The 23796-nt window shown below is 44.4% G+C and overlaps 1 protein-coding gene and 1 long non-coding RNA gene across 2 annotated transcripts; one reads left to right on the plus strand and one right to left on the minus strand.

Moving 5' to 3' along the window:
* Positions 1-151: 151 nt before the first annotated feature.
* LOC148090758 (uncharacterized) lies at positions 152-5916 on the plus strand. The gene is made up of 3 exons (XR_015716304.1): positions 152-1252; positions 3504-3654; positions 4466-5916. It is a non-coding gene; the product is annotated as an uncharacterized LOC148090758 (long non-coding RNA).
* On the minus strand, positions 1962-19471 carry ZBTB41 (zinc finger and BTB domain containing 41). The gene is made up of 11 exons (XM_087828953.1): positions 19406-19471; positions 17633-18896; positions 15514-15721; positions 14910-14979; positions 14017-14164; positions 12592-12721; positions 10970-11065; positions 9521-9627; positions 8083-8188; positions 7047-7135; positions 1962-6672 (listed from the first exon to the last, which is right to left on the minus strand). The coding sequence occupies exons 2-11, from the start codon at positions 18753-18755 to the stop codon at positions 6017-6019; spliced, it is 2733 nt and encodes a 910-aa protein (XP_087685079.1). The 5' UTR covers positions 18756-18896; positions 19406-19471; the 3' UTR covers positions 1962-6016.
* Between the last annotated feature and the right edge of the window lie 4325 nt (positions 19472-23796).

Here is a 23796-nt window from a genome sequence, read left to right on the forward strand (position 1 = left end):
GCGGCCCGGCCGACGGCCGCGGGGACCGGGGCGCGCGTGGGCCCGCGGGTCGGGAAGCCCTGCGTGGGGGGACGAGGAGCGCGGGGGCGTCAGATCCGCCGACACCCGCTGGGGCCCGCGGCGCAGCCCTGCTGCCTTGACAATATTGAAACAAAATCGTTACAGGGGTGTTTTGTTTGTTGAGTCCGTTAAGATTGATGCACAGTGAGGACACTACTACATAGTTGTTTTTTTAAGCAAAGTAAGTTAGTATGAATTGTTTTCAAGGACAATGCCTGTTCTTTCACCCTGTGACTGTGACTCGGGGTGAGCACTGCAGATAGAGGCCCTGGTGAGCTTCAGCCTCTGAACGGTCAGCTGCAGCCGGCCACTGTGGTTCACTTTGTTGACTAGTCGCTATTAGTACTTAAACTTAGGCTGAGAAGCCTCTCGAAAACCACTAAATCATGTAATGGTGAATACATTTAATACATTAAATATCGCAAAATAATATCTAACTTGAGAGAAATGACATGCATATAAGTGGGCCCCAGAATGCTTGGTTTTCCATCCGTTCGCCGTCTTTGCAGAGCACTGCATGCCCACGCTGAGAAACTGCAATAAGACCTGGATAAAGCTTTAGGAGGGCCAAAGGACTTTTACATTTATTTTAAATATCAAAATAACACAGAGAACTAGTTCAGTATACAATGCACTTCCTAGTCTACACAGAGGACCGAATTTTTCTATAGAGACATATGTACTTAAGAAACACAGACAGCTGAAGTATCTAGAAAACTCACAAGATTAACATTATACACAGTTGACAAAATAACGGATTTTGATTATTTTAGATTCTTCCCTGTAACTGCTTTGAAACGTGTCCTTAATGATTCAAAGTAAAACTTAGGATTTTAGGCTGAAAACTAGGTTCAAAGCATTTTCACTTTAACGTACATCGTTAAGTCCCATTAATCAAAACATTTACGTGTGGAGCAGCTCAACGGCCACCTCTGGATTCATTTTTTGGCAGCAAAACTGATCAACTGTAATAGTTTTATCTATAGGCATAAAAAAGTCCGACTGTGGGAAGAATAGAAGTCCTGTAAATTACACCAGTATGCTGTCCAACACTAACGCAAGCAGGGATACCAAGCAACAGGCGAGAGAACCGTGAGAAGTGTACATGCTCTTCATTCAAGTGCTTGAGAATTTCCAACAGTAACGCAAGCGCCGAAAACACTTCTTTACCTAAGAACTTGAAAAAAAAGAGGTATGTCCGTCTTGGTATAACCTCTAGCCTGTGAATATAATCTTAATTCCTGTTGGTATAATGGCTGCAGAGGCTAAATTAAAATCCTTCAGGGATTTTCCAATAGTCACAGACTTAAGATCCATCAATACACAGCAAGTCCATACATGAGGAGTAAACAAAATGTAGGCGTTCTACCAAATTCTCTCCTATTAATTTTGTTATCAGTGCTACTTCCAGGGAGGAAGTGCAGAAAGCATGCTAATATTCCAGGGTAAAAGGATCATTAAGTAGACATAATTTTGGAGGAAATAAGAGGGCGATCACCCTAAAAACCACTGCAGACTAGATTGAGAGATGAATGTACAAAAGCAAGTGGAGATCTAAGGAAGAATTGTCTATAGTTCCTAAGAACGGGTTAGAAAATTATTTGCACACTACCCACCACTCACTCGAATAGCAAGTAACATTCACCATCATCCTGTTGAAAGTTTTAGGGATGCTGCTTGTTTCTCACACACTCCCATCATTTTAAATTTGGCACTGAATCTTCAAGTAATCCAAACACAACTTTAAAAGTCCTCACTTTTCCTGAGTTGATAAACTCAAGCTTTACGTTGGTGGGATGCTGACCTCCTGATATCGGAAGCCATTCAGAGTAGAGCTGTGCGGTCACGGTAACCGACTGTTGTCAAAAAGCCGAGGTGAGGACGACACACAGAGGCAGACACACAACTCATTTTACTTTATTTGTCAGACTCCTATAGGAAGCGTCTAGAGACAGGCCCGAGAGTGGCGTTACAGTGCCTCGAAAGGCCAAGACAGACATCGAAAACAAAAAACAAATAGTCACACAAGTACTTAGTGCCCATTTCCCTATATAAACATAAAGCAACCTAAAAAAAAAATTTTTAAAGTGCTGCCTGACCGGCAGGCAACACAAACATAAGACCCATAACAACAAGATCAGAATCGTTTATTACCCAGCACAATCTAGTCAGCAAATCAGCTCAAAGCAACTATAACACAGTGAAAAGGCACAGAGCATTCGATCCAGAAAGACAGTCAAAGAGCCAGTGCTCCCAATCTGACTTGTTGCCAAGGGTATGGCAGAATGACCCAGAAGGAAGAAAACTCAGACTCAGAAACGTACCAGTTTATCTGTGTTTTTAATTTGTTTGCAGTTATAGAATGAAAAACAATGCATGATATTTAATAACTTATCAGCCCTTAACTAACAGTTTACAGTCAGTCACTCCGCTAAGATGTGTTGACCCTTTAAAGGTTGGTGGAAAATTATTAGTGTACCTATTTCATGACCTAACATCACTGAAAAGGAGTCACTTATTAAAGCACCAGTTTAAACCCTATTTTTGCTACTCCTCTGCTCCTGACAATAAATGACTAAATTACTTGAAAGGATGCAGAGATCACTACCTTCGGAGTTGGTTAAATCTTGCTGGATGAGCAACAAACCCTAACCTTAAACAGTATTTAAGGCTGCAAAACATAGGTGGGGTGTTTCATACAAAAATAACTTCAACTTGTCTTAAAAAAAAAAATACTAAGGCAAATGATTTTAATCGTGTAGTGTAAAAAATAGGCTTAGTATTTTGTACTTAATAGTGTCCACTTAAAAGATAACGTTCCGTTAATTAAACTGAGGAAAACTGAGCATCCTTACTTGTGATTCGTCAGTATGACTACTCCCAGAGTACTTTCTTCTGTTCTTATTTTTATACATATAAACACAAACACTTAATCTTAGTATTCAAACTAACAATTTTTTTAAATCCATAAGCCTAGGACTTCAACTGTGCTTCTTTGGACAAATATTTATTCAAACAACAAAGAATTTAAATTCTTTTGAACTATTTGAATACCTACTAAAATCTTTGGTGCATTTAAGTAAAAACAGATTAGGTTAACAAATTTCTACACTTAATAAATTATTCAACTTACATATTAAGTGCTAACTGCTATCAGCTAAAACATTAATTTAAAACAATAAATTATGCTCATAAAATAAAAAATTCTCAATGAGGCTAAACTTAGTTGTAAGATTCAAAAGTTAAGTACAGGTACAGAAGTAATTTTAGAGTTAATCCAACATTTTTCCAAAAAACTCCAGAATGGTAACAAAAGGTTAACTGGAAAGAGTAGGCCTCATTTCATATTTTTTGTGCCAACTTCAAAAACTTATATACATTCAGTTTGCCCAAATCCATGAGGTTTTCACAATTTAATGTTTCTTATCTAATTTGGAAATTAGAGGCGGCAGATTTTTGTTTGTGTTCCTGCTGAGACATCTCTTCATGAGAAGTATCCTCGCACCTCCCAGCCTGCTGAAGATGACATGAGACGATGCGGCGCCTGGCACCTGGGCAGCACTACTGATGCTCCATCTCTTTCCCTGGAAACTGGTACCTGCCTCTTATTAATGGTGTGAGCTTAACTGAGTCCTTCATCTTGGTCTCTTCCTCTCTAAAGTGGGAACCCAGCACTTCCACTCTCTCAGAGCTGGTTGTGAGGTTTAAATGAGATAGCTAGGAAAGCCTTTTATAAACCACTATTCAAGTTTAAGTTACCTACAGTAACTAAATAGATTTATATTTCACTTTACAGAAGAGATGCATTCCAGAAAGGCTGTCTACTGTAAACCAGTTCCTACAATCGAATCATATACTTAAAGCATTTAGGACATTATTATTAAAAGAACCCTAAAGTCAGTACCTTCAAAAAAAAAAACAAAGTACTCTTTTCAATGTGAAAATGCAACCCCCTTTTCTTCTGCTTCCAAACTTAGAATCCGCCATACACACGCGCATATGCCACCTGCCTCTCTGCAAGCCCAAAGTCTCCTACGCTGCTCACACGCGAGGCACTACATTGTTAGGTACGATTTCCTTACATAGTAGTAAGTTTGTTAGTTACAAGTCTTGTCCTTTGGATAAAAATCATAAGGATATTTTTAAAAGTCAATTTGAAAGACTAGCAGACTAGCAGTGCCTCATTCAGCCAAGTTCAGTCACGGAAGTACCCAGATAGAGTAACATGTCCACACAAAAGAATGTTTAAAAAAGAAGCATTAATACAGTAAGTACATCTACTGGTCCTAGGGTATGTATAACCGAACCTTAGTAAAGAGGCAAAACTGAGGTTGCTTTGACTATTTACAAGAGCTACTCAGGGTAAGTGCCTCCGTTCTGAACCCTTTTCTTCTATCTCCACCAGCATGGCGAGCATTCCTGTAAGAACCTTCTTTCCTTAAGTGCTTCAGCAAACACGCTTCCCCAGTAAGTGGCTAAATTTTATTCATTAAAACTTCATTTTATTTGTGATTTTTTTTTTTCACAAGGGCTGGGCCAGACATTACAGTTTACACAAAAAAAGTGCTTAAAGCAATTAGGAGTGTAAACAAAACGGAAATAGAAAACTCTTAAAATTGCTATTTTCCAGTAGTTTACATACAAACGACATGCTAAGGAGATTCCACCCTGCCTACTCTAGCCCCCAAGCAGTGCTACTAGGAAACAGGATCCTAGTCGAAGCTCAAACTGACTTGAAGATATATGGAAAGTGCACATCTCTAAAGGTATTTTATAATTACCTAGCATTTCACTGATTTTTCCCTCCATTACTTTTAACCAGTGAGATTTTGCTGTAACTGCCATTTCCTTTCACCAAGTGCTCCACTTCTGTCTCATACAAAAATAAAAATCAAGGCTAATTAGGCTTTAGGCTTATGTGAAAAGCAAAAATAAATCTGGATTAGTTGTACACACACTGTAGCTCCCTTTAATTAAGGTAAAGAACACTGAGTTTAGTTAGACACAAAGTGTGTAATTTGGCACCTTTTCTAACAATTATGTAGGGAATATCTCGGTTCTGTTTCCTAGAGTTTCAGTTAGCCAAGGTCAACAAGACCAAAATTAACCTGTTAACTAACTTCCATTAATTAGTGAGATGAAGATATATGCTGTGATATAGTGTTAATGGGAAATAAACAGCAAATACGAAGGGTGAACTTGCCTTGAGCGATACTGTCCTATTTTGCTTTCAACACATCATCAATTGTATAATTTAATGCCTAGATCTATATTTGCCTTTCTTGCTCATAATAATTGAAGCATAGGTTAAAAACCAGTAATATGGACAATTATTTCAATTCAACATTTCACTGAACAAACTACTCTGACACTAGTTAGCTTTCTGGCTCTGAGTTTACCGAAAGACCAAAGGAAAATGATCACCTGAAATTGTGGCCAGACTAAGAAACAACACAAAAGTATCCAAGGCTTCCTTTTAAAGTCAAATCCCTAATATCGGTTTTTAAGAATCTGGAGGAAATAGTGAATCTTAGGGTAAGGAACAGTTCTAATTGCAAGTAAACTCCCATAAAGTCTCCCTCAGAGGTGACGTGGTCCTCGCGCTTGTTTGGAAGATGAAAGGGAGGAAAGAGGAATGAAGCTAAAGACAAGTAAAATTCCAAAAACACCCTAATGTCAACAGCTAATTTTGAAAAGTTTGAGATACCACTAAAATTAACAGTAAATAATCTTTTAAAATCACAAAAAATGTTCACTTCAAATATTATACTGCAAAATGTATCCAGACATTCAGATGTTCAGTAAACAGAGAGACTAGTTTTCCTGATCTGAGATGGTTCTGAGCACTTGGGAAAGTGGAGAAATGAAAAACCACAGTCGTACTAACGCGAAAGCCACCGTTGCGAGGCCACCAGCACACGGCCGCAGGCAGAGCCTGTGGAATGTTTCGACTTCATCACGAGTGATGCTCAGGGTTGGAGATGTTTTGCACGGCAGTGGTGTTATCGAGGCCCAGTAACGTCCCAAGGTAAGACTGTTCCCTGGGATCCAGCATCTGCTCCGGTCGAACGGGATGAACTATATTTGCAGGCTGAGGAGTCAGGGTATATTTCTCCAGAAAAGCCAGGTCGGCTGCTCGTGGGTAATCTGTTGACTGGGGCTGTGGTGACAGGATGTCATGCGAAGGTGGAGGCAGGGGGGTGCTGTGGCGCCCTAGCTCGTTTGGGGTGTCGGGCATCTGAACGGGGACCAGCGTTACGGGGACACACACTTCGGCAGACACGCTCTGCAACATGGCCTTGGCTTCCGGCTGATACACTTTGGGCTGGTCCATGTATTGTTTTGTTTCTGCCTGAAAGATCTTGTCATCCGGCGCGTACTCCACGGGCAAGGTGCCGAGCTTCTCCTCGGAGGCGCTCAGCGGGTCATCGGGGGACTTGATGCCGTGCACGTGGTCAGTGTGGTACTTGAGCTTGTCTTTCCGCTTGAACGTTGCGTTGCAGTGCTGGCAGTTGAAAGGCCGGGCGTCAGAGTGAATGACCAGGTGCTTGGTCAAGGTTTTCTTAATTCTGAAAGACTGGTTGCAGATCTGACACTTGTACGGTTTTTCACCTGTTTGAACAGAATGAAACGCACTCGCTCGGTAAGACACTGGCTGTACGCAGCAAGCCAGTGAGGCCGTATTTAAACTGCTCTTTCAGAGAGAAGGGAATAAATGTCTTTAGTTACATAGATATACAGGAACCTTAAACACGCAAAAAGAGGAACATGAGACCTAAGAGCTGAATAAATTCCCAATGAAAAACGTTTTCCCAAATTGTACAGAATGAATTCAAAGTGCTGACACCTGTACATTAGAGTACTGCTCACTGATGACCTCAACTTTAATATAATGAGTGAAAGTATTAATGGGGGGGAAAAACAAACAATTTAACCAAGAACAAGAACGTTTAAATGCCCATATTTTACTCTTGAATAATTTTTACCTGAATGTGTCCGAAAATGCATTTCAAGACTTGATTTGCCTTTAAAAATTTTCTTACAGACGTCACACTGATGAAAGGTGGCTTTGTACCTAAGGAGACATGAAGAGTTGACCTTTTCAGTGCAACTTCAGTAACTAACACACCACAAGTCCAAGCACAATGGTCAAAGGAAAGCTCCTGAGGCTGCACTGGGAGCTGAAGCCGTCACTTTCTTCACGGATAAATACCATTTAATTGAAAGACTAAGACAACCTATAGGTGGAAACTTGGTATTTGGCAGGTATTTTCTCAAAAATGCAGTGAAGCCAGCCTGTCACTTCAAGGGAAAGAAACTGACAATATTTGTTACTGATAAAACTTGAGCTTTCAAGCTAATACAAGAATTTGGAAAACTCGCATCTGCCTGTGATCTCGACAGTGTCCCTGCACCCCATTCTGAGGCGCTGAAGGCGATGTCAGCAAATGTGACAGCTGATCCTGTCCTGTGAAACAGGCTAACACTGGAAGATCTGCGTAACTCAGTGAGCCTATATTTTGCAAATGACAAATGCATGATATGACGATGTTACGTACAGGTAACGCACCTATTCAAGCACGAGACAGACCAAGAGTGGACAGAGCAGGGGTGAAAACTTCATGCACCTTGTTTCGGATTCTGCCTGGCCACTACTGCCCTCATATTGTGACTACAAACACTTCCCAGTAACTGCTGACTCATTAAGTATAACACACAGGGCACAATACACAGGCAGTATATTTATATACGCAAAGAGCCACAGCGACCAAACGATTCCCCAAAGAATGCAAAGATTTTATATTACTCATTAAGTTCGATGTCTACCACCTCCCCGCCTTTGAACAACTGAAAACAAGGGTGAGGATTCCCTCTGCTCAATTCCTTTAGGTCTGAGAGAGCGAGAGCTGGTTAACCAGCCTGTCCCCAGCTAAATAAAACAAAGTACGAGACCTGCTGAACGTCCCTCCAACCCAGACTCATCCTACACAGTCGCGACGAGCAGCTCGCTTTTTCACTTACTTCTGCCACACTTTCTCCCCAAGGTGCACGCTCCTGTAATGCACGGTGAGGTGATCCCTGCGGCCAAAGCACTTCCCGCACTCTTCACACTGATGCGCCTTCTCCCCTTGGAGAGTCACCCAAACACTGTTGTTATAATATGCATTTCAGGTTTTCCCCCAAAAAAATGATCTAACAGGACGGTTTCGGGGAGAAATATGCCAGGAAGGGAACCCCTATCCCGGGCTGTCTGGAGGAGTCCGTGAATCCTGTTCCCCACCTCAGCAGACGTCAAACCTTACCTTTCACAGTAACAGAGCAAGACAAATGAAATTACTTCAAAACTCAGGGTTTTGCAGGGAGAACATGTAAGTCTGGATATCAGACATCTTAAATGAACATACACTGATTCAGACGAGGCCCTCTGACTGTTTAGAAAAAGGACCTGAACATTTTCAGATCTTCGTACTTTACTTTCAAAGACTTTTCATCTGTGGGAATTTCTTACATTTACCATGAGCCAAAATACAAATACAAAGGGAAATTCTAGGTAAGTCTGATATCTCTCTTCTCACATTCAGGGACAAAGGCGTGGCCTTAATAATCACTTTCTCAACCTAATACCAGCATGCAACTAAACCACGTGGCTCTAGAGTTAGAAATTCAGAATTCTCCACCTAAAAATGAAAATGTAGGATTCCAGTGGGATCGTCCTAAGATCTTTAACATCTCTTTAAAATGGTAACAACTACTCAACGGGCCTTGCTGGGATCATTTCAGAACATGACAACTACCTGCTGTATTCCTGATACTTAGTTGTGTTTCCAGTAATGATATTAATCACCTGTCCTACTGTGCTCACAGAGGTGGCTCTTTCTTACACTGTTCTCACAGAGATGGCTCATTTAACACTTCCTGAACATCAATCTGAGAGGAAAATATGAAAGAAATCCCCAGGATATGAAAATTATAGACACAGTATAAAGATCTGAAACTGATCGGCAGGAAAAGGTACTCTTTCCAAAGATGGGGATTCAAAAATTCACTGTGACGTGAATTGTATTACTCAGTTACAATCATCTCTCTTCAGTCTAAGTTTTGCTGACTTCTTTCAACTACAATCAAAATGATATTATCTTGGCGTCTCCCTTAGAGAGCTGTCAACAGCAACTGCTGCATACACCTGCATAATATGCACACTGCAAATGTGGAGCATCTGATTAAAACAATTTTAAAATATAGTTTGTAGTCATAAAAAGCAACCAAACGATTAAAATTACAGTGAAGAAAAAACAGGTCATAAAATTATGACGCTTTTTAAAAAAAGGTAGTTAGGACCAGCATCACAAAGGAGTGGCCAACACATACCAAATTATTAGAATAGTAGGCAACAGAAACACAATATAGTATATCCTTTTAAAAAAGGGTTTTGGAAACATCCTTACCAAGCACACCCTACCTGAATGTATTTTTTTGTGCTTTGTAAGGTGGTCGTGACGAATAAATGTTTTCCCACATTCATCGCATTCGTATCTTTTGTCGTCATGATGCACTCGTAAGTGGAGCCTATAAAGAAACAGAGTTGAAGACCACTGAACACGGTGAAACAGAGGGAGAAACCTGGTTAACTCCACACAGTGGAAACGGGCTGTCTGCTCCGCAGCCTCATCGTTACTGGCTCCCTCTCTACGACTCCGAGCCCTTGCCACTCCTACTGCCCGACTCCAGGCTTCCGGCTCTGCCACCGCTTCAGAAATCACGCACGCGGCCTCTGCACAGGCTACACTACCCTGGAGGACGCTCCCTCCGGACCTGCTTCACTGGACCTGCCAAACGTCTAGATTCACATCTATCTGGCCGGTGAAGTCTCAGAACAGAAAAAGCAGGAGTGACCACAAAAGGCATTAGACAAGAGGGTAAGGGCAGGAGGGACAACACCAACGGTGGCAAGTGACCAGCAGTAACTGAAGGAGCCCTCTGGGCAACCGACAGCACTTACACACAGAGAATTTAGTGTATTTGTAAGTAATGAGCTTTCTGACAATTACATTTCACTACTTTTCTGCATATTTAACCAAACAAAACATGTCTCATTTTGTAGTTCACCAAGGACAGATTATAAAAGGTTTAAATTATTAAAACTATTTAACTGGAATGATTCTTATCCTCGTAACCCTCCATCTATGTCCCAGGGAAATGAATGGCTTTCTCATTCAAGTTGCCCAAACACACTGGTTCTGCTATAACTCAGTGAACTGACTGAACTGCGTGTAAAGGAGCAGCATTCTGTTTAAACTTAGAGAGGGAAATAACACATGAAAGGGTAAACAGCAAAGCCTTAAGATTAACATTCTTCAGAGTGTTAATAAAACGTAACATTGTACAAATATCTCACAGTACATAGTCGCCTATTATTTGTTCAGGAAAAAAATAACCTTTCAGGGACTGCAAATATGGCCAAGAAGCCAGTTATAAAAATAATTATCTAAGTTTCAGATAATGAAGACCTTCAAAAACTGAGAATCCTGGAGTTTTCTGCCATATTTTCATACCAAACTATTCTTTGACAAGTGAGAGCGAAAAAATACACTAATTTTACAACATTAGAGTTAGAATAAGTTTTGATTCAAAGAAAAGTAATGAAATAAATCTTTAAATGATGACAATTCAGACAGTAAAGCATCCAGCAAATTTGTGATGAGGAAATATTTAAAAATACTTTCTACCACAGGATGAAAACAATATCAAAAGCTGTAGGGGGACGTCTACAAAGTTTTTTGCATAACTTTGCTTGTCATACGTGCTAAGAAATGTTTTAATTTAACAACTAAACCACTGATAAAACAGAATTAAAAGGAAGAGGTAATTCTCACTTACTAATATAAAGGGAAAAAATAGCCTGACTTACCTGTATGAGCTCCCATGACGAAAACTCTGCCCACAGATGCTACAGAGATGAGGCTTTTCTCCACTGTGGATCCTCAAATGTTCTTTCAAAGTAGTTCTATGTTAAAAAATACGTATTTAAAGATCTTTTCATGCCAATGTACATACGTAACAGATTTCCAGAAAGCTTACTAGGAACATGTTCAAGCTGACAGATACTCTCACCTACACAAACACGCTTGCTCTCTCCCCCATTATGCCACTGGCTTGCTTAGTGATTTAAATATCTGGCTGAAACAACATTTAAGAAGTACAAATAGAAAATACTCAACTTTTACTACTGAATTAGGAGATTTTGGAAGAGTGAGTTCAATGATACATAGGGAATCCAGTTTATCAGTACTCATCTGTTTAAACAGGTGTTCAATACTCGTTAAAAGAATGTCCTAAGGCAAAGAAAACATACAGGTACCTGGACTTCCAGATGCCAGTGTGGAAAAGGGAAACCGTATAAAGACCAGTTATAGTTCCTGGTGACCCTGCACTGGCTTCTGTGTGACCACTGCTGGTCCAGACCCATCAGCAGCCTGTCCAGTAGTCCTAACATTCAGAGATTCCCACCTAGGTAAAGGGCTGGGAAAGTTATGTGGGGGAAAAGAAAGGAAAGGCCATGTGTCTGATCCTCGCAGGCTTCTGTCACCACCTCTGTTCTTACTTCAATCCCATGATGTACTGAGGTGAAGGCTGCCTCGGAAATGAAGCGGCTCTCTCCAGTAGGTGGCGCTCCTCTACAAGGCCCACCAGCACCTCCCAGGTGAGCCTGCAGGTGCAAGAGTTTTGTGGGAAACATCCACAAAACTCTTCCTAGACCCCTACTTAGTTAAAAGTAGTAACACGAAAAGGTTGTAGTGGTTTTGGCTTGTTCACTCTTTGCTTTTGCGGGAGCTTCTGTTGCGTCCCCAGTGTTCTGAACGGGTGTCAGGCCTGGGGGCTCACTGCTTTTCAGTACTGGGAAGGCATCGATCCAACACCTCCCCAGCTGGGAGAGGGAAGGTGCCCAGCAGCAATGACCCCTGTGGGGGACGGAAGAGAGTCCAATGGCCTAACTTCTCAAGCCGTTTTACTCCACGGCTCCTTTTTCTGCCTCACCTTCACCCCGGTTCCGGAGTACCCGATGCCCTAGTTAGTTCCTGTGCCTGCTGTGAGGTCTTGGTGTAAACCGGTATTTCTCCGCTGCCTCCTCGGGATTCGTCTTCCTCGCATCTGCTGAGTCATTACCATGGATCCACTGGCTTTCTAGCTATAAACCTGTGTTGTTCCTGTCACCTTTCTCTCTCTGTCTTTGCAGCTTACTGTCTTTAAGATAAATAGATAAATGAATAAACTTTAATGTATTCCTAGTGGGGGTTCAGAAAGAGACCAAATGGTATCTACATTACATTCACCACCTAAACACATAAATCCTGACTTTATACCATCTTCTGTAACACTTTATACAATTTCTTTCTTTACCTTTAAATTTCAAATTAAAGCATAATTCAAGCATGTTGCGTCTTGCGTTACTCTAATCCTTATACATTGCATTTCTTAATAATTTCTACACAGCAGTACTGGGATTTTCTGGGTGTGTGGATAACTGCTCACCTCTCTCGCACTGATTTCCCACAGATGAAGCAGGTCCACTTTCTCTTTCCTCCATGGGTACACTCTATATGGCGCTTCAAGTTCCCAGTGTCATTAAACTGGCGACCACATATATCACATGGAAAGGGACCTAAAAAAGAAATAACAGTGTGCACTTAAAGTTTGAGGAGTGGATACTAAGTTACACTTAATTGGTATGTGTGAAATAACAGAGCCTATGGGTGACCTAGGGACCTGCTACCTGTTTCCATATGATTGCTTCTTAGAAATGCTGAGATGAAAACTATGACAGAAAAACTTCCTAAATTCAGAGATGTCTAAGCAAAAGAGAAAAATCAGCCTCCCGCAGACACTAGTATTAAATACTAGAATCGCGAAAACGAAGTATTCCTACACACTAGTCCGGAAAGTATCTGAAGGTAGCTGTTTTATTCAGACAAAATATCTCCCTATTTCCCAGACAAAACATTTCAAGTCCTTCAAAAGTTTTTCCCAAGAAATAATGTTAAGACCCTGTCATTGTAGTTCCCACCTCTAGGATATATATTTGTCAATTTCCATCTTGAATGCAGTATCCAGAATGAATGCCATATTCCAGATCAATTTAAAATCAGTGAGACGACTACCTCCTAATTTTGAACAATACATTTTTATTAATATAGTTCAAAACTACATTGGCTTTTGTCACGGCAAACAACATTATTGGTTCAGAGTGTGCCTTAAATGCCTCTGTTCTTAAGCCCATCTGTAGAATGAGTTTGGATTTGAGACCATTTTACAGTTCCTCCAATGACTAGAAGTCAGATCGTCCCCATGCCTACGACTTTGTATTTATTCTTAATTAATTTAATTTATTTTAACCTTTTTACAGCAGACTTTTCTTTTTACATTTTTATTTTCTACTGTATTTATTATGCTTGCCAGCTTTATGTTAGCTACAAATTTCATAAGCATATGAACAGTACATATTTGTACCCATGAACAAGCCTCCAACAACTGGGCATGACAACTCATTACTGGGATTAACTGTCATAAGTGTACCTCACTGCACTACCATCAATACCACAAATCTCCACTGTTCCCATAAGCATCAGGGAGAGAATTCATCCAATACGATACTGCATTCCCTGAAAAATGTTTTTCCTGGCACAAAACTGCTGTATCCTGACCTCTCACAAAGCTGTCCAATTATCAAGGGGGAATAAATGCAGTTTAGAACCACAGACATCTGCCACCAAAACAGTAAATAAAGAGACCTATTTCCTCATCTCCAGGAACTGCAGCAAATGCAGTATCCCTCCCAATTTACATGACTTCCTGTCCTTAGTGGGGCAACTGCAGGAGGCTCCCTCAGCGGCAGGCTCCCCCAGCAGGCTGTGACCACCGACAACGGCTGCAATGCTCTCAGAAAAGCCATCTGCTTACCCAGGTGGAACTTCTCCTGGTGCTTTAGCCGGGCAAACCGTGACCTGAAATGCTCCTCGCAATAGGTGCACTTGAAGGGCTTGTCCTGAGAGTGCAGGATCATGTGCTCCTCCAGGTGAGGCCTTCGCGTGAAAGACTTCTTGCAAATCTAAATGAACACGCACACAAAATGTAAGGGAACCTGAATCAAGAAGATACAAAGCTCATGACAAGGAAAAAAACCCGTAATTCGAGTAGTTAAGAAGACTCTGTTGAAAGGGCTGCCCTATAGCTTTGCCTGAGGCTTCCTGGGTCCTTGCTACCAGGCCAGAAGGAAGCTGAAGTAGCCCCATCAAGAGACCAGGGTAGAAACGACTCAAGGGCTCCAGCCAACTGTCCTTGCTCAGCTCCTATTTGCTGGCCAACAACTAGCTGCCAGCCCAGTGAGTGAGCTGCTGTGGAAGTGCCCCAGGCCAGACCAGATAGGACCACCCACCTGCTGAAAGCAACTGAGTGACTGCAGCTGAAACCAAGTGGAACAGAAGAATCACCTGGCAAATTCTGCCCCCAAATTCAGACTACTGAGGCAGAAAACGGTGAGAGGCAATAAAAGGACTGTTTAAGGCCTCTGGGTCTTGAGGTGGTTTGTTAGGTAGCAACACATACTCAGAAATGGAGGGGACGTTCTAATATTTGATATTCTCGTGCAACAGTGGTGTCACAGTTTACATACACGACTCCGAGTACATGGCACGGTGATTCCGTTAAAATAAAGCCAGGATTCCTATTTGTTAGGTCCATCACCTGAAAGCTAACTCACACCAGCCTCAATTCATCAACTATGGGGTGTCACTGCATGAAGGAAATCTAAAAGTAGCTCAGTTTGTTCCCTATTACAAATTAAAAGCTATTACATCACATTTCCAACTTTCACTCTTAGTCTTCTTAATGGAAATAAATTCTTGTGCATTTTCAGGATGAAATCTGGAAGAGAAACATAAAAAGATTATCAGAAAAGGATTATATTCGTCACGTCAATATTGCATACAATCCGTGGACACTGATTACAAGACTCAGACAGATTCCTTTCTTACAGACACACGTGAGTACTTTTAGAATAAATGTATTAGTATCATTTCAATAAGTGAACTTAATTTTTTAGTTACATATGCAAACCATGCTAAATAGTCTTTCACAAATTTTTATTTTTATCAACTAAAGACAAAGTTGAGCATGAGGAATAAGTTTTCTAGAGTCTAAAACCATGTTATTTTGAAAACAAACTTGCCAAAACCAAAGACAGGAAACAGGATAACCAAATGCTGAATCTTAAATTTCTACAGTACAGACTAAGGAGCTCATTTCAACACCAAAACATTTGCTGCTTTTAATAAATTTATAGTCTGCAAATTAAGCAATGAAAACACTGGAGACAAGCACTCCACACATTTCCAGGGTTCTACATATTTAAATTAGAAGACGCAATCCAGCGTATGACGGAAGCAAGGTCATACTTGCCTCTTAACATGCTTGGCTAAAGTCTTCTTGCTTGCGTGGAGTTTATTACAATAAGGGCACTTGTGCTCCTTCTTATGAAAGTCTGTTTCATTACTGTGCTTCTTTCTGTGAACAGTTAGGTTAGACTTTGTCGAATAGCGCTGGTGACAAATATCACACTCAAAGGGCTTCTCACCTGTGTGAACACGTGTGTGGCTCTCATATTTCCCTATAAAGAGAGAGAAATCAAAATTAAATTCAGCACATTTACCAGAGTGACTGAAATTTGACAGTGGAAAAAAACACCTCATGATTAATAGCCTACCTAATACACCAACTCACACCCACACCTAAAAAAAGTTTACCTAAATCTGTTACCTTGATAAAACTCAAAGACTTATTGTTTTGAGCTTACGGCTCAAAATACACCTTTCCTGGAAAACTTGGGTCACCAAAGGATGAAGTTTAATCCGGGACTTTATTGGGAGACAGGTGTTATTGAGTGTTCCAAGGTAAAACCTGGAATGACTTTTCACTGACATCACAAATAACAAGAAGGTTTTATAAACTAAAGGCCATTAGTGTTCAGAATCAATTCCTTGGGCTGTGACTAGCATTGGGGGTGAAGGGGAGAAACAGAATAGAGTAGAAAATATCAAAGTGTATTCACCCTAACTGGCATGTCAGAGACACTCAACTATACTAGATTAATGAATAATTAGAGCAGCTAGCATTCCTTGAATACCTTCTACACCTCAAACATTTTAAAGTGATTCACAAGGACTATCCCATTCAATCCTCATAACCACCCACTCTACCTACAAAGGCCAAGACAAGTTAAGTAACTTGCCCAAGATCTGGATTAAAAAATGCAGTGGGACATCCCCACAGCTCATGCTTCTTTAACCGGTATGTTATAATCTCAATTGCAATCTCTCTAAATACTGGGGGGGAAGTACACAGCCCCAGTGAGGCTAAGCAAAAGGGGGGTGGGTAAAAGAGAGGGTGATATAAAATACATTCAGAAAGGTAGGCTGGAAAGAAGCCTGCAACGCGACCTATTTATTCCCACAATTACCTGTGCTTGCCCTTTAAAAAGGTGCAAAAGGCCTTTCTCTTCGTATATCAGGACCTTCATCTTGAACAGTTATTTTCCCAAATTGTGTGCAAAGAACTCTAGTTTCTTGGCACATTAAAAGAGTAAGACCCAAACGTGTCTTGGGATAAAATTATTTCAGGAAATGCCAGGTCAAATAAAATGAACAGGTTACTTTACTGAGAATCTGACAGAAGTAATACAGATTGGGAATTATGGTATATGGCTGTCCCAATCTAACTTGAACATGGAACCCCTCTCATAAAGCATCTCGCAGGCCTAGAGTTCAATAGCAGTTTGAGATTACATGCTGGGCCTATAAGATCATTTGTGAATTGACCCCCTCCTCACTCATCTCAAGTCAAATTAGGTGAAATTAAGGCAGAATACAGGAAGCATGTGCTAAGAACACAAAGTCTAAGAAGCAGAATCTATTGGAAAAATGAAACGTTCTCTGGAAGCTCTATCCAAAAATGTTGTTCTTTTCTCTACACCCCCCAAGGCTCTACCAACAAAATTAAATTATATTCAATACAGTTTTATTCTCAACTATACGTTAATCTAATCTGAACCATCCCAATTCTAAACAGTACTAGACACTGAAAAGTGACTATTTCAAACTTACATATTACCAAGTTCGAGGGGAAACAGTATACAAATTATTAAATTAAATCTAATATAATCTAATTCAATTTTCTATAATGACTCAAAAATAGCACCCATCTATGAAATTAAAGTAGCATACAAATCAGATCCCCTCATTCATCCTGACTCTGGAGTTTCTCAGACCTGATACATGAACTAACGAACGATCTGCCACCTACTGTCAGGACACAAGAAAGAGAAAATAAAGGCTATTATCAGTATTTAAAACTAATTCCTGACATCACAGCAGAGTTAAACTAACAGGATAAACTATGTATTGAAAATCAAATATCCACCTTGGGTAAGTATTCTTTTCAAAATTTACTTTCCGAGTTTCGTTGTTAATCACCACCTTCGAAAGAACCCCTGAAGTACTGAAGGCAAGCCCTCTCCTCTTACCTATTCGGTCAAAGGTTTTATCACACTTAGGACACTGCAGGATTTTCTTGTTGCTGTTCTGAATGACCACGGGAGTCAGCCCGTGGTGAATGCTTCCCACGGACTCGCCAGCCTCAGGTTCCTCCTCCACGTCCTGCTGCTCTTTGTCACTCTGCTCCTCGGTGTCGGACGACTCATCTGACATCTCCTCTAGCTCGTCCTCTTCGGCGTTGTACTCACTTCCAGCATCCTCGGAATCATTTCTATCAGACTTCTCCTTATCGGAATTGTCCTCGTTCAGAGGGTCCGACCCATCGCCACTCTCTGGCTCCTCATCGCTGCTGTCGTCAAACTTCACAGGGCACTTGCGGTTCCTTTTAGACCTCCTTGTGGAAAAGCTCCTCTCCAGCATCTTTAACCCATGTTTTTTCCCCAATAAAAGGGACCTGTGGGTTTTGGCCAGATGGTTCTCTAAGGACTTCTTATAACAAAAATGTCTGCTACAGAATTTACACTGATGATTATTCGACAGCCTTCCAGTGACGTCGCTTAGTGTTTCTTCTGGGGACGGCTTGTCTGTTAGCTCGGACTGAAACGGGGCGACGCTCTCGTTGTTGAGCAACTTCACGGCGTCGATGATGTCCAGGAATTTTGCAGCCTCTAACACGAGGGGTATTTCGTATTTGTACACAAAGAATTCCGACGTGTACAGAAATTCGAGCAGATGCTGGAAAACGGAGTGCGTGACGTGGTCCAGGGTGACGACATCCGTGCTGGGGTTTTTGCTCAGACAGGCGTGGAAGTAACTGCTGCCCACGGCCACCACGACTTTATGGGCGCTGAACTCTTTCCCTTCCACCACGATGAGCAGGTCGCAGAAAGACGGCTGCTTCTGCCTGTCGTCATTTAAATACTTGAGCAGGTTCTTATTGTATTGCCAAGAACTCAGGAGCGTCCGCTGGTCGGGGGACGGGGCCAGGTCCTGGTAACGGCGAAGGGCGTCGGGGGTCGGCCGGTCGGCGCGGCGGGCATAGGTCAGCGGGTCGCACGCCGCTGCGACATGTCCCCCCGAGGAATCTTTAGGGTGGTGGCCCAGGTGGATCTTCTCGTCAAGACTGGCAGCAGCCTTTCGCCTTTTCTTCATTGCAGTGCAGCGACTTCAGAGCCAGAAACTTCATAAGTGTCTGACGGGAGGGGCCGAGGAAGGAAGAAATCCCACGAGCACGCGCCCCTAGGCCGTCCTGGGGGGCAGCGTGCGCAGGGCCGCGCCCGAGGGGGTCATGGTCTGCAAGAGAGCGAGACCCGCGTCAGGCCCGCGGCCCCCCGCCCGCCCTGCCCGCGGCCCCGCGAAGCCGTGGACAGTCACGGCGTCCACTCGCGCGGGGAGCGGGGCGCGGCGGGCCGCGTGGAGGAGACAGCCCCCCAGGGACGGCCGGGGCGCCCGAGCGCGCCTCCGCGGCCTGAGTTCGGGGAGGAGGGCGCGGCGGGGACCCGGGGCTGCGCCCGCGGTTTGGGGGCGCCGGGCTGGTGCCCAGAAGGCCTCCGCGGCCGCGACACGCGCTCGGGTTCACAGGCTTCCCCGGGGCGGGCGAGCGCCCCTCGCCCCGCGCCACCCCGCGGAGACGAACCCCCGGGGCGCGCCGCGCGGGACGAGCGGGGTCCGCCGCAGGGACGGCCCCGCCGGCACCAGCGCCCCCGCGAGCCCAGCCCGGGCGGACACGGCGCCCGCCGGCGGCCACCCCGCTCCCCGCCCCGCCCCGCGGCCCCCGGGCAAGCGCCCCGCGGGCCCATTACCGGGAACCCGGGGCTCCCCCGCTGGCTGCCGGCCGCCGAGCTCCAGTCCCGGGCGCGCTCGCTCCGGCGCCGACCCACTTCCGGGTTCAGCCCCCCGCCCGCCGCGCCGGCCCCGCCGAACACGTCAGCCGCGCGCGCCGCCGCCCAGCCGCCCCACTGCCCCGGCCGGCGCCGGCCACCGCGCATGTGCGCGTTCCCAGCCGTGCGCATGCTCCGTACGCCCTTCCAGCTCACCGCGGCGAGGGGGCGCCCTGCCGTGCGCATGCTCCGTACGCCCTTCCAGCTCACCGCGGCGAGGGGGCGCCCTGCCGTGCGCATGCTCCGTACGCCCTTCCAGCTCACCGACGCGAGGGGTGGGAGGGGGCGCCCTGCGGTGCGCATGCTCCCTAAGCCCTCCCGTCCGGCTTGGGGGAGCCGAGCAGTGCGCATGCTCCCTAAGCCCTCCCAGCTCACCGTGGGGAGGGGAGGGGGAAAGCCCTGCGGTGCGCATGCTCCGTTGCCCCGCCCCTGTCCCGCCGCCGGAGCCTCGCTGCGCCCCGAGTCCGGGACTCTGGGGGGGTCTTCGCGGCGGTTGGGCGGCCTGCGGGGCCGGAAGCCGCGGGAACCCCGCGGGGCGCCTGGCGGGGGGCGGAGGGGAGCTAAGGAGCCAGCGCCCGAGCGCCGCGGCTCCCACGGTCCCTGGGCGCGCAGCTGCGCCGTCGCCCCGGGGCCACCCCGGAGCCACCCCCACCCTCCGCGGGGCGGGTCCCCCGGTGTCCCGGGAGTGCGCCCGCCGTGACGCCGTCGCCGCGCGCCGAGGGCACCGGGCCGTGCGCGGGGCTGGCACGAGCGCAGGGGGCGCAGCGCAGGGGGCGCAGCGCAGGGGGCGCACCGCAGGGGGCGCACCGCAGGGGGCGCACCGCAGGGGGCGCAGCCGCACGGCCGGCCTCGGGGCGGTTTCATTTTTATTTTTTATTCTATCAGACTCATAACATCGCTGAGCGCCTGCCCGTCCTGTTCGCGGCAGCTTGTACGAAGGAACATTTTCCCCCACTGGAGGGTGCAGTTTGTCAGTTACAGAGACTTCCACAGGTCTCTTAACGGGTGTCCTTTATAAATAATAAGAGATGATTATTTCCAGGACACTAATGTAAGACGCTGAGCAGCGTTCATGAAACTTTCCATAAATGAAGTTTCACCAGCAGGAATCTGGGCTTATTCTGCAATGTGCTCGTGATTTAATTAGGAACACCTGACTTAGACGCCGAGCATGTTATATTCTTTTATTCTTTATTGGACACTAGGTATGATGTTCTTGGTGGTTAACGCTGTAGAAATGTACCCAAATAATTCATAATGAAGAGAAATACAATCTTATGGTTTATAGTACAGGGCAGGGTAGAAGTAGATTTACAGTTGTTAGTACACGCAACAGTTTACCCTTGCATTATTAGTTATTAATTATTGCATTATTTTCCATATGAAATGTTGATCAGGAAAGATGATGCTGTCGGAGAAGGTTTTTTGCACTCCTATTAGTACTTTTTTCATGTTTTAACGTCTCTGATGTGACTTGTCATAGCTTAATGGGCAGCATTTTTTTTTTTCTTTCTCAGTGATACATAAAATGATGATGCATCTTACGAATGATGGTGTCTTAGGCCCAGTGAAACATGTCACTGATCAGGAGGAATCACAAATAAATCCTTTGCAATTAGCTGCTCGGGTTAGATTGAACAACTTCTGTGTAAACATTGACCTCCAAGTCACTCAAAATTCTCGTTAGTGCAAAACCTTTTTCCCAATTAAATGAATTTCTAGCAACGTCAGATACAAACACCATTACCTATTTTTTTCTACTGACAAAATGTTCGCCAAGAAGCCTGGAATGCCTCCAAAAAATATTCCTTCCTGGGATTCTACATGTTTATGTGCATTGAACCAAGATTGTCACGGTCATAATGTTGACCCATTCTGAACCCTAAGAGTCATCAACGGCGAGCCCAAAACTAAATTCGAAGGGCATGATGCAAGGATAACAAAAACAAGAGCCCAACGGTGTGATTTCCCACGTATCTAACCAGCAGTTGGGAGACAATGATCGGCACAGACAGATCTCCTGATTAGAAGGCTCATTAGTGAGAAGGTACCGAATGCTAATCACAAGACTCTCATCCACACTGACAAGGGCTGACCCCGCGGGCGTTCGCCAGCGACCGTGGAGCCGCTCCCTGGTGGTGGCAGCCACAGGCCGGGCAGGGAAAACGTGCTCCTGGTGGAGGAATTTATCAAGTGGAAGCCAACGGGCATCCCAGGCCCTGGCTTCCAGGAAATCCCCAGAGAGCAGCCAGCTTCATATCAAATCGTTGTGTTTGGGGGGGGGGGGGGGCCCCGGGGACGATGGCAAATGAAGAACTAGCTTCTTGTCTTTGGGTGGTTACTATAGCAATAAGCGTGATGGGAGATTTTCAGCCTCCAGTGGTTTCTATAACAACATGATAGGGGGCTTTAGAAACAGACCCGAGGCAAGTGGATTCTTCAGGGGTCTCTTAACCCCTTTCGAACCACGGGATTAGCATCCTTATAGACGTTAGTTGGCTTATTTGATGGAAGCCTTAAAAACATTGCTTTTATTTTGTAAAGATTAAACACTTGACTGCTCTATAAAGACCTGGCTTTAGCTGATAGGCTCTTGGGCGTCTTTCTTTGGGGAAATAATTGATAGCATCCTTCCTCACGCTGTGTCTGCATCGTGACATCAAATAGCCTTAAAGAGATTTCTCTCATTGTGTCCCCCCCCAATGCGGGAAGCAGTAAAGACCCCTCGAGATCTCGTTACTTCTCTCATAGGTCACCCGAAGTTGTTCTAGTGAGACCTCGTACGCACCATTATTACCCCCGACGGGTGCTGATCTTTCTGCTCCAACAAAGGGAGCCTGAGTAATCACCCTTTGTGGCACTCCTTCCAATTGGGCCTGGCTCCTGTTTGACTTATAATTTCATAGGTATTATAAGAGGGAGTTGACTGAAATCATTCTGAATGTACTCACTACATTTTAGTGTAGTAAGAAATGATCGAGAAGAGAATGAAGGCTGCCACTTGGTAGGTAAGTGTCCTTCAGGATCCCGCAATGAGTGGAAGGTCAGTGCGAACGGACGACAGGTGAATGATACGGGAAGAGAGTGCGAGGCCTCGTGATTTTCCAAGAGAAAAGCATATGGAAACCTTAGGTGTAGTCACACAATCAATTACACTTAGGGAGATGGGAATTCGGTGTGCTTGGTTCAGTTCAATAACGAATTATTGATTACCTGCTCTATGCTGGATGCTGGCGTTGTATATACAAGGATGAATAATATACACATACAACAGTGAGGGCCTCGTTTCTTAGAGCCCCCCCCCCAGGAATGTCCAGGAAACCAAGGGCCTTCCGGAGCCCGACCGCTTACCTTAACTGCTCCGTGCAGATCCCAGCAAAGGAAGTCGTTTGCCCGATGATTGGCTCTAATTTGCTTGATTGGATCCAACGAGGCTGAAGTGAGAACTTCACAGCCAGGCTTAAATGGGATTTCAGGTTGCCTTGCTCATTCATTATTCAACAAACTCTCCACTGGCTGCCTACCACGTGCAGACCGTTTGGGCTACACCCTGAATAAAGATGTGCGCATCCTGCCCACCTTCCTCCCCCCTCTCCCTCCCGGCCCAGCCCTTGAATGGAATTTCTCCCCCCAGTGAAAGCCAGGCCAAAGGACAGTCAAGGAGCCACTCACTTCTTACAAGTGGAAATCCTCAGATCTGGACATTTCTACTCTATCTCCTGTAGCATCGTTTATAGCTCACATTTCACTCTAAAAGCAGCTCATTGGGGATCTGATGTGAAACCAGGAAGGTCCCAAACATTTGCAGTTGGAAACCCAAAGTATGATTGAAATTGTTAGATGGTTCCCCGGCGGGTCAGGGGCCACCCAATCCCTCACACTTCTGAGTGTAACCGAGAACGGCAAATCTTGAATAAAGGGTATATTTTTCCTGGGCAGCCGAATTAAGTCCTTCTGTTGCAGCTCTCCCTAAGAAATGTCTCTGAGCCAGAAGTTTAAGTGGAACTAAAACTACATAGTGAGATACTAAAGGTTTCTCTGGGAAAAACGAACCCCAGAGAACAGATTCTCTCTAAGCCTAATCCACGTCTATCTTCGTTTAATCCTGAGCGAGTCTGGGTACTTTCTGGGGGGAATTGCCTTTGGCGTGTTGAATTAGTCGCTACTTGGGTTTGTGTTTTGTTTCTCAGAATAAAATTCCTGCAGTGAAAGTGTGTACTTTTTTGGCTATTATAGCTATTGCTATATTTTGTGCGAATCCAGTAAAGTTTCTTTTAGGAACTCAAAGCTCTCTCTAAGCATCTTATATTAAA

This window comes from Miniopterus natalensis, chromosome 21, assembly GCF_054644295.1.
Source record: "Miniopterus natalensis isolate mMinNat1 chromosome 21, mMinNat1.hap1, whole genome shotgun sequence".
Classification (NCBI taxonomy): domain Eukaryota; kingdom Metazoa; phylum Chordata; class Mammalia; order Chiroptera; family Miniopteridae; genus Miniopterus; species Miniopterus natalensis.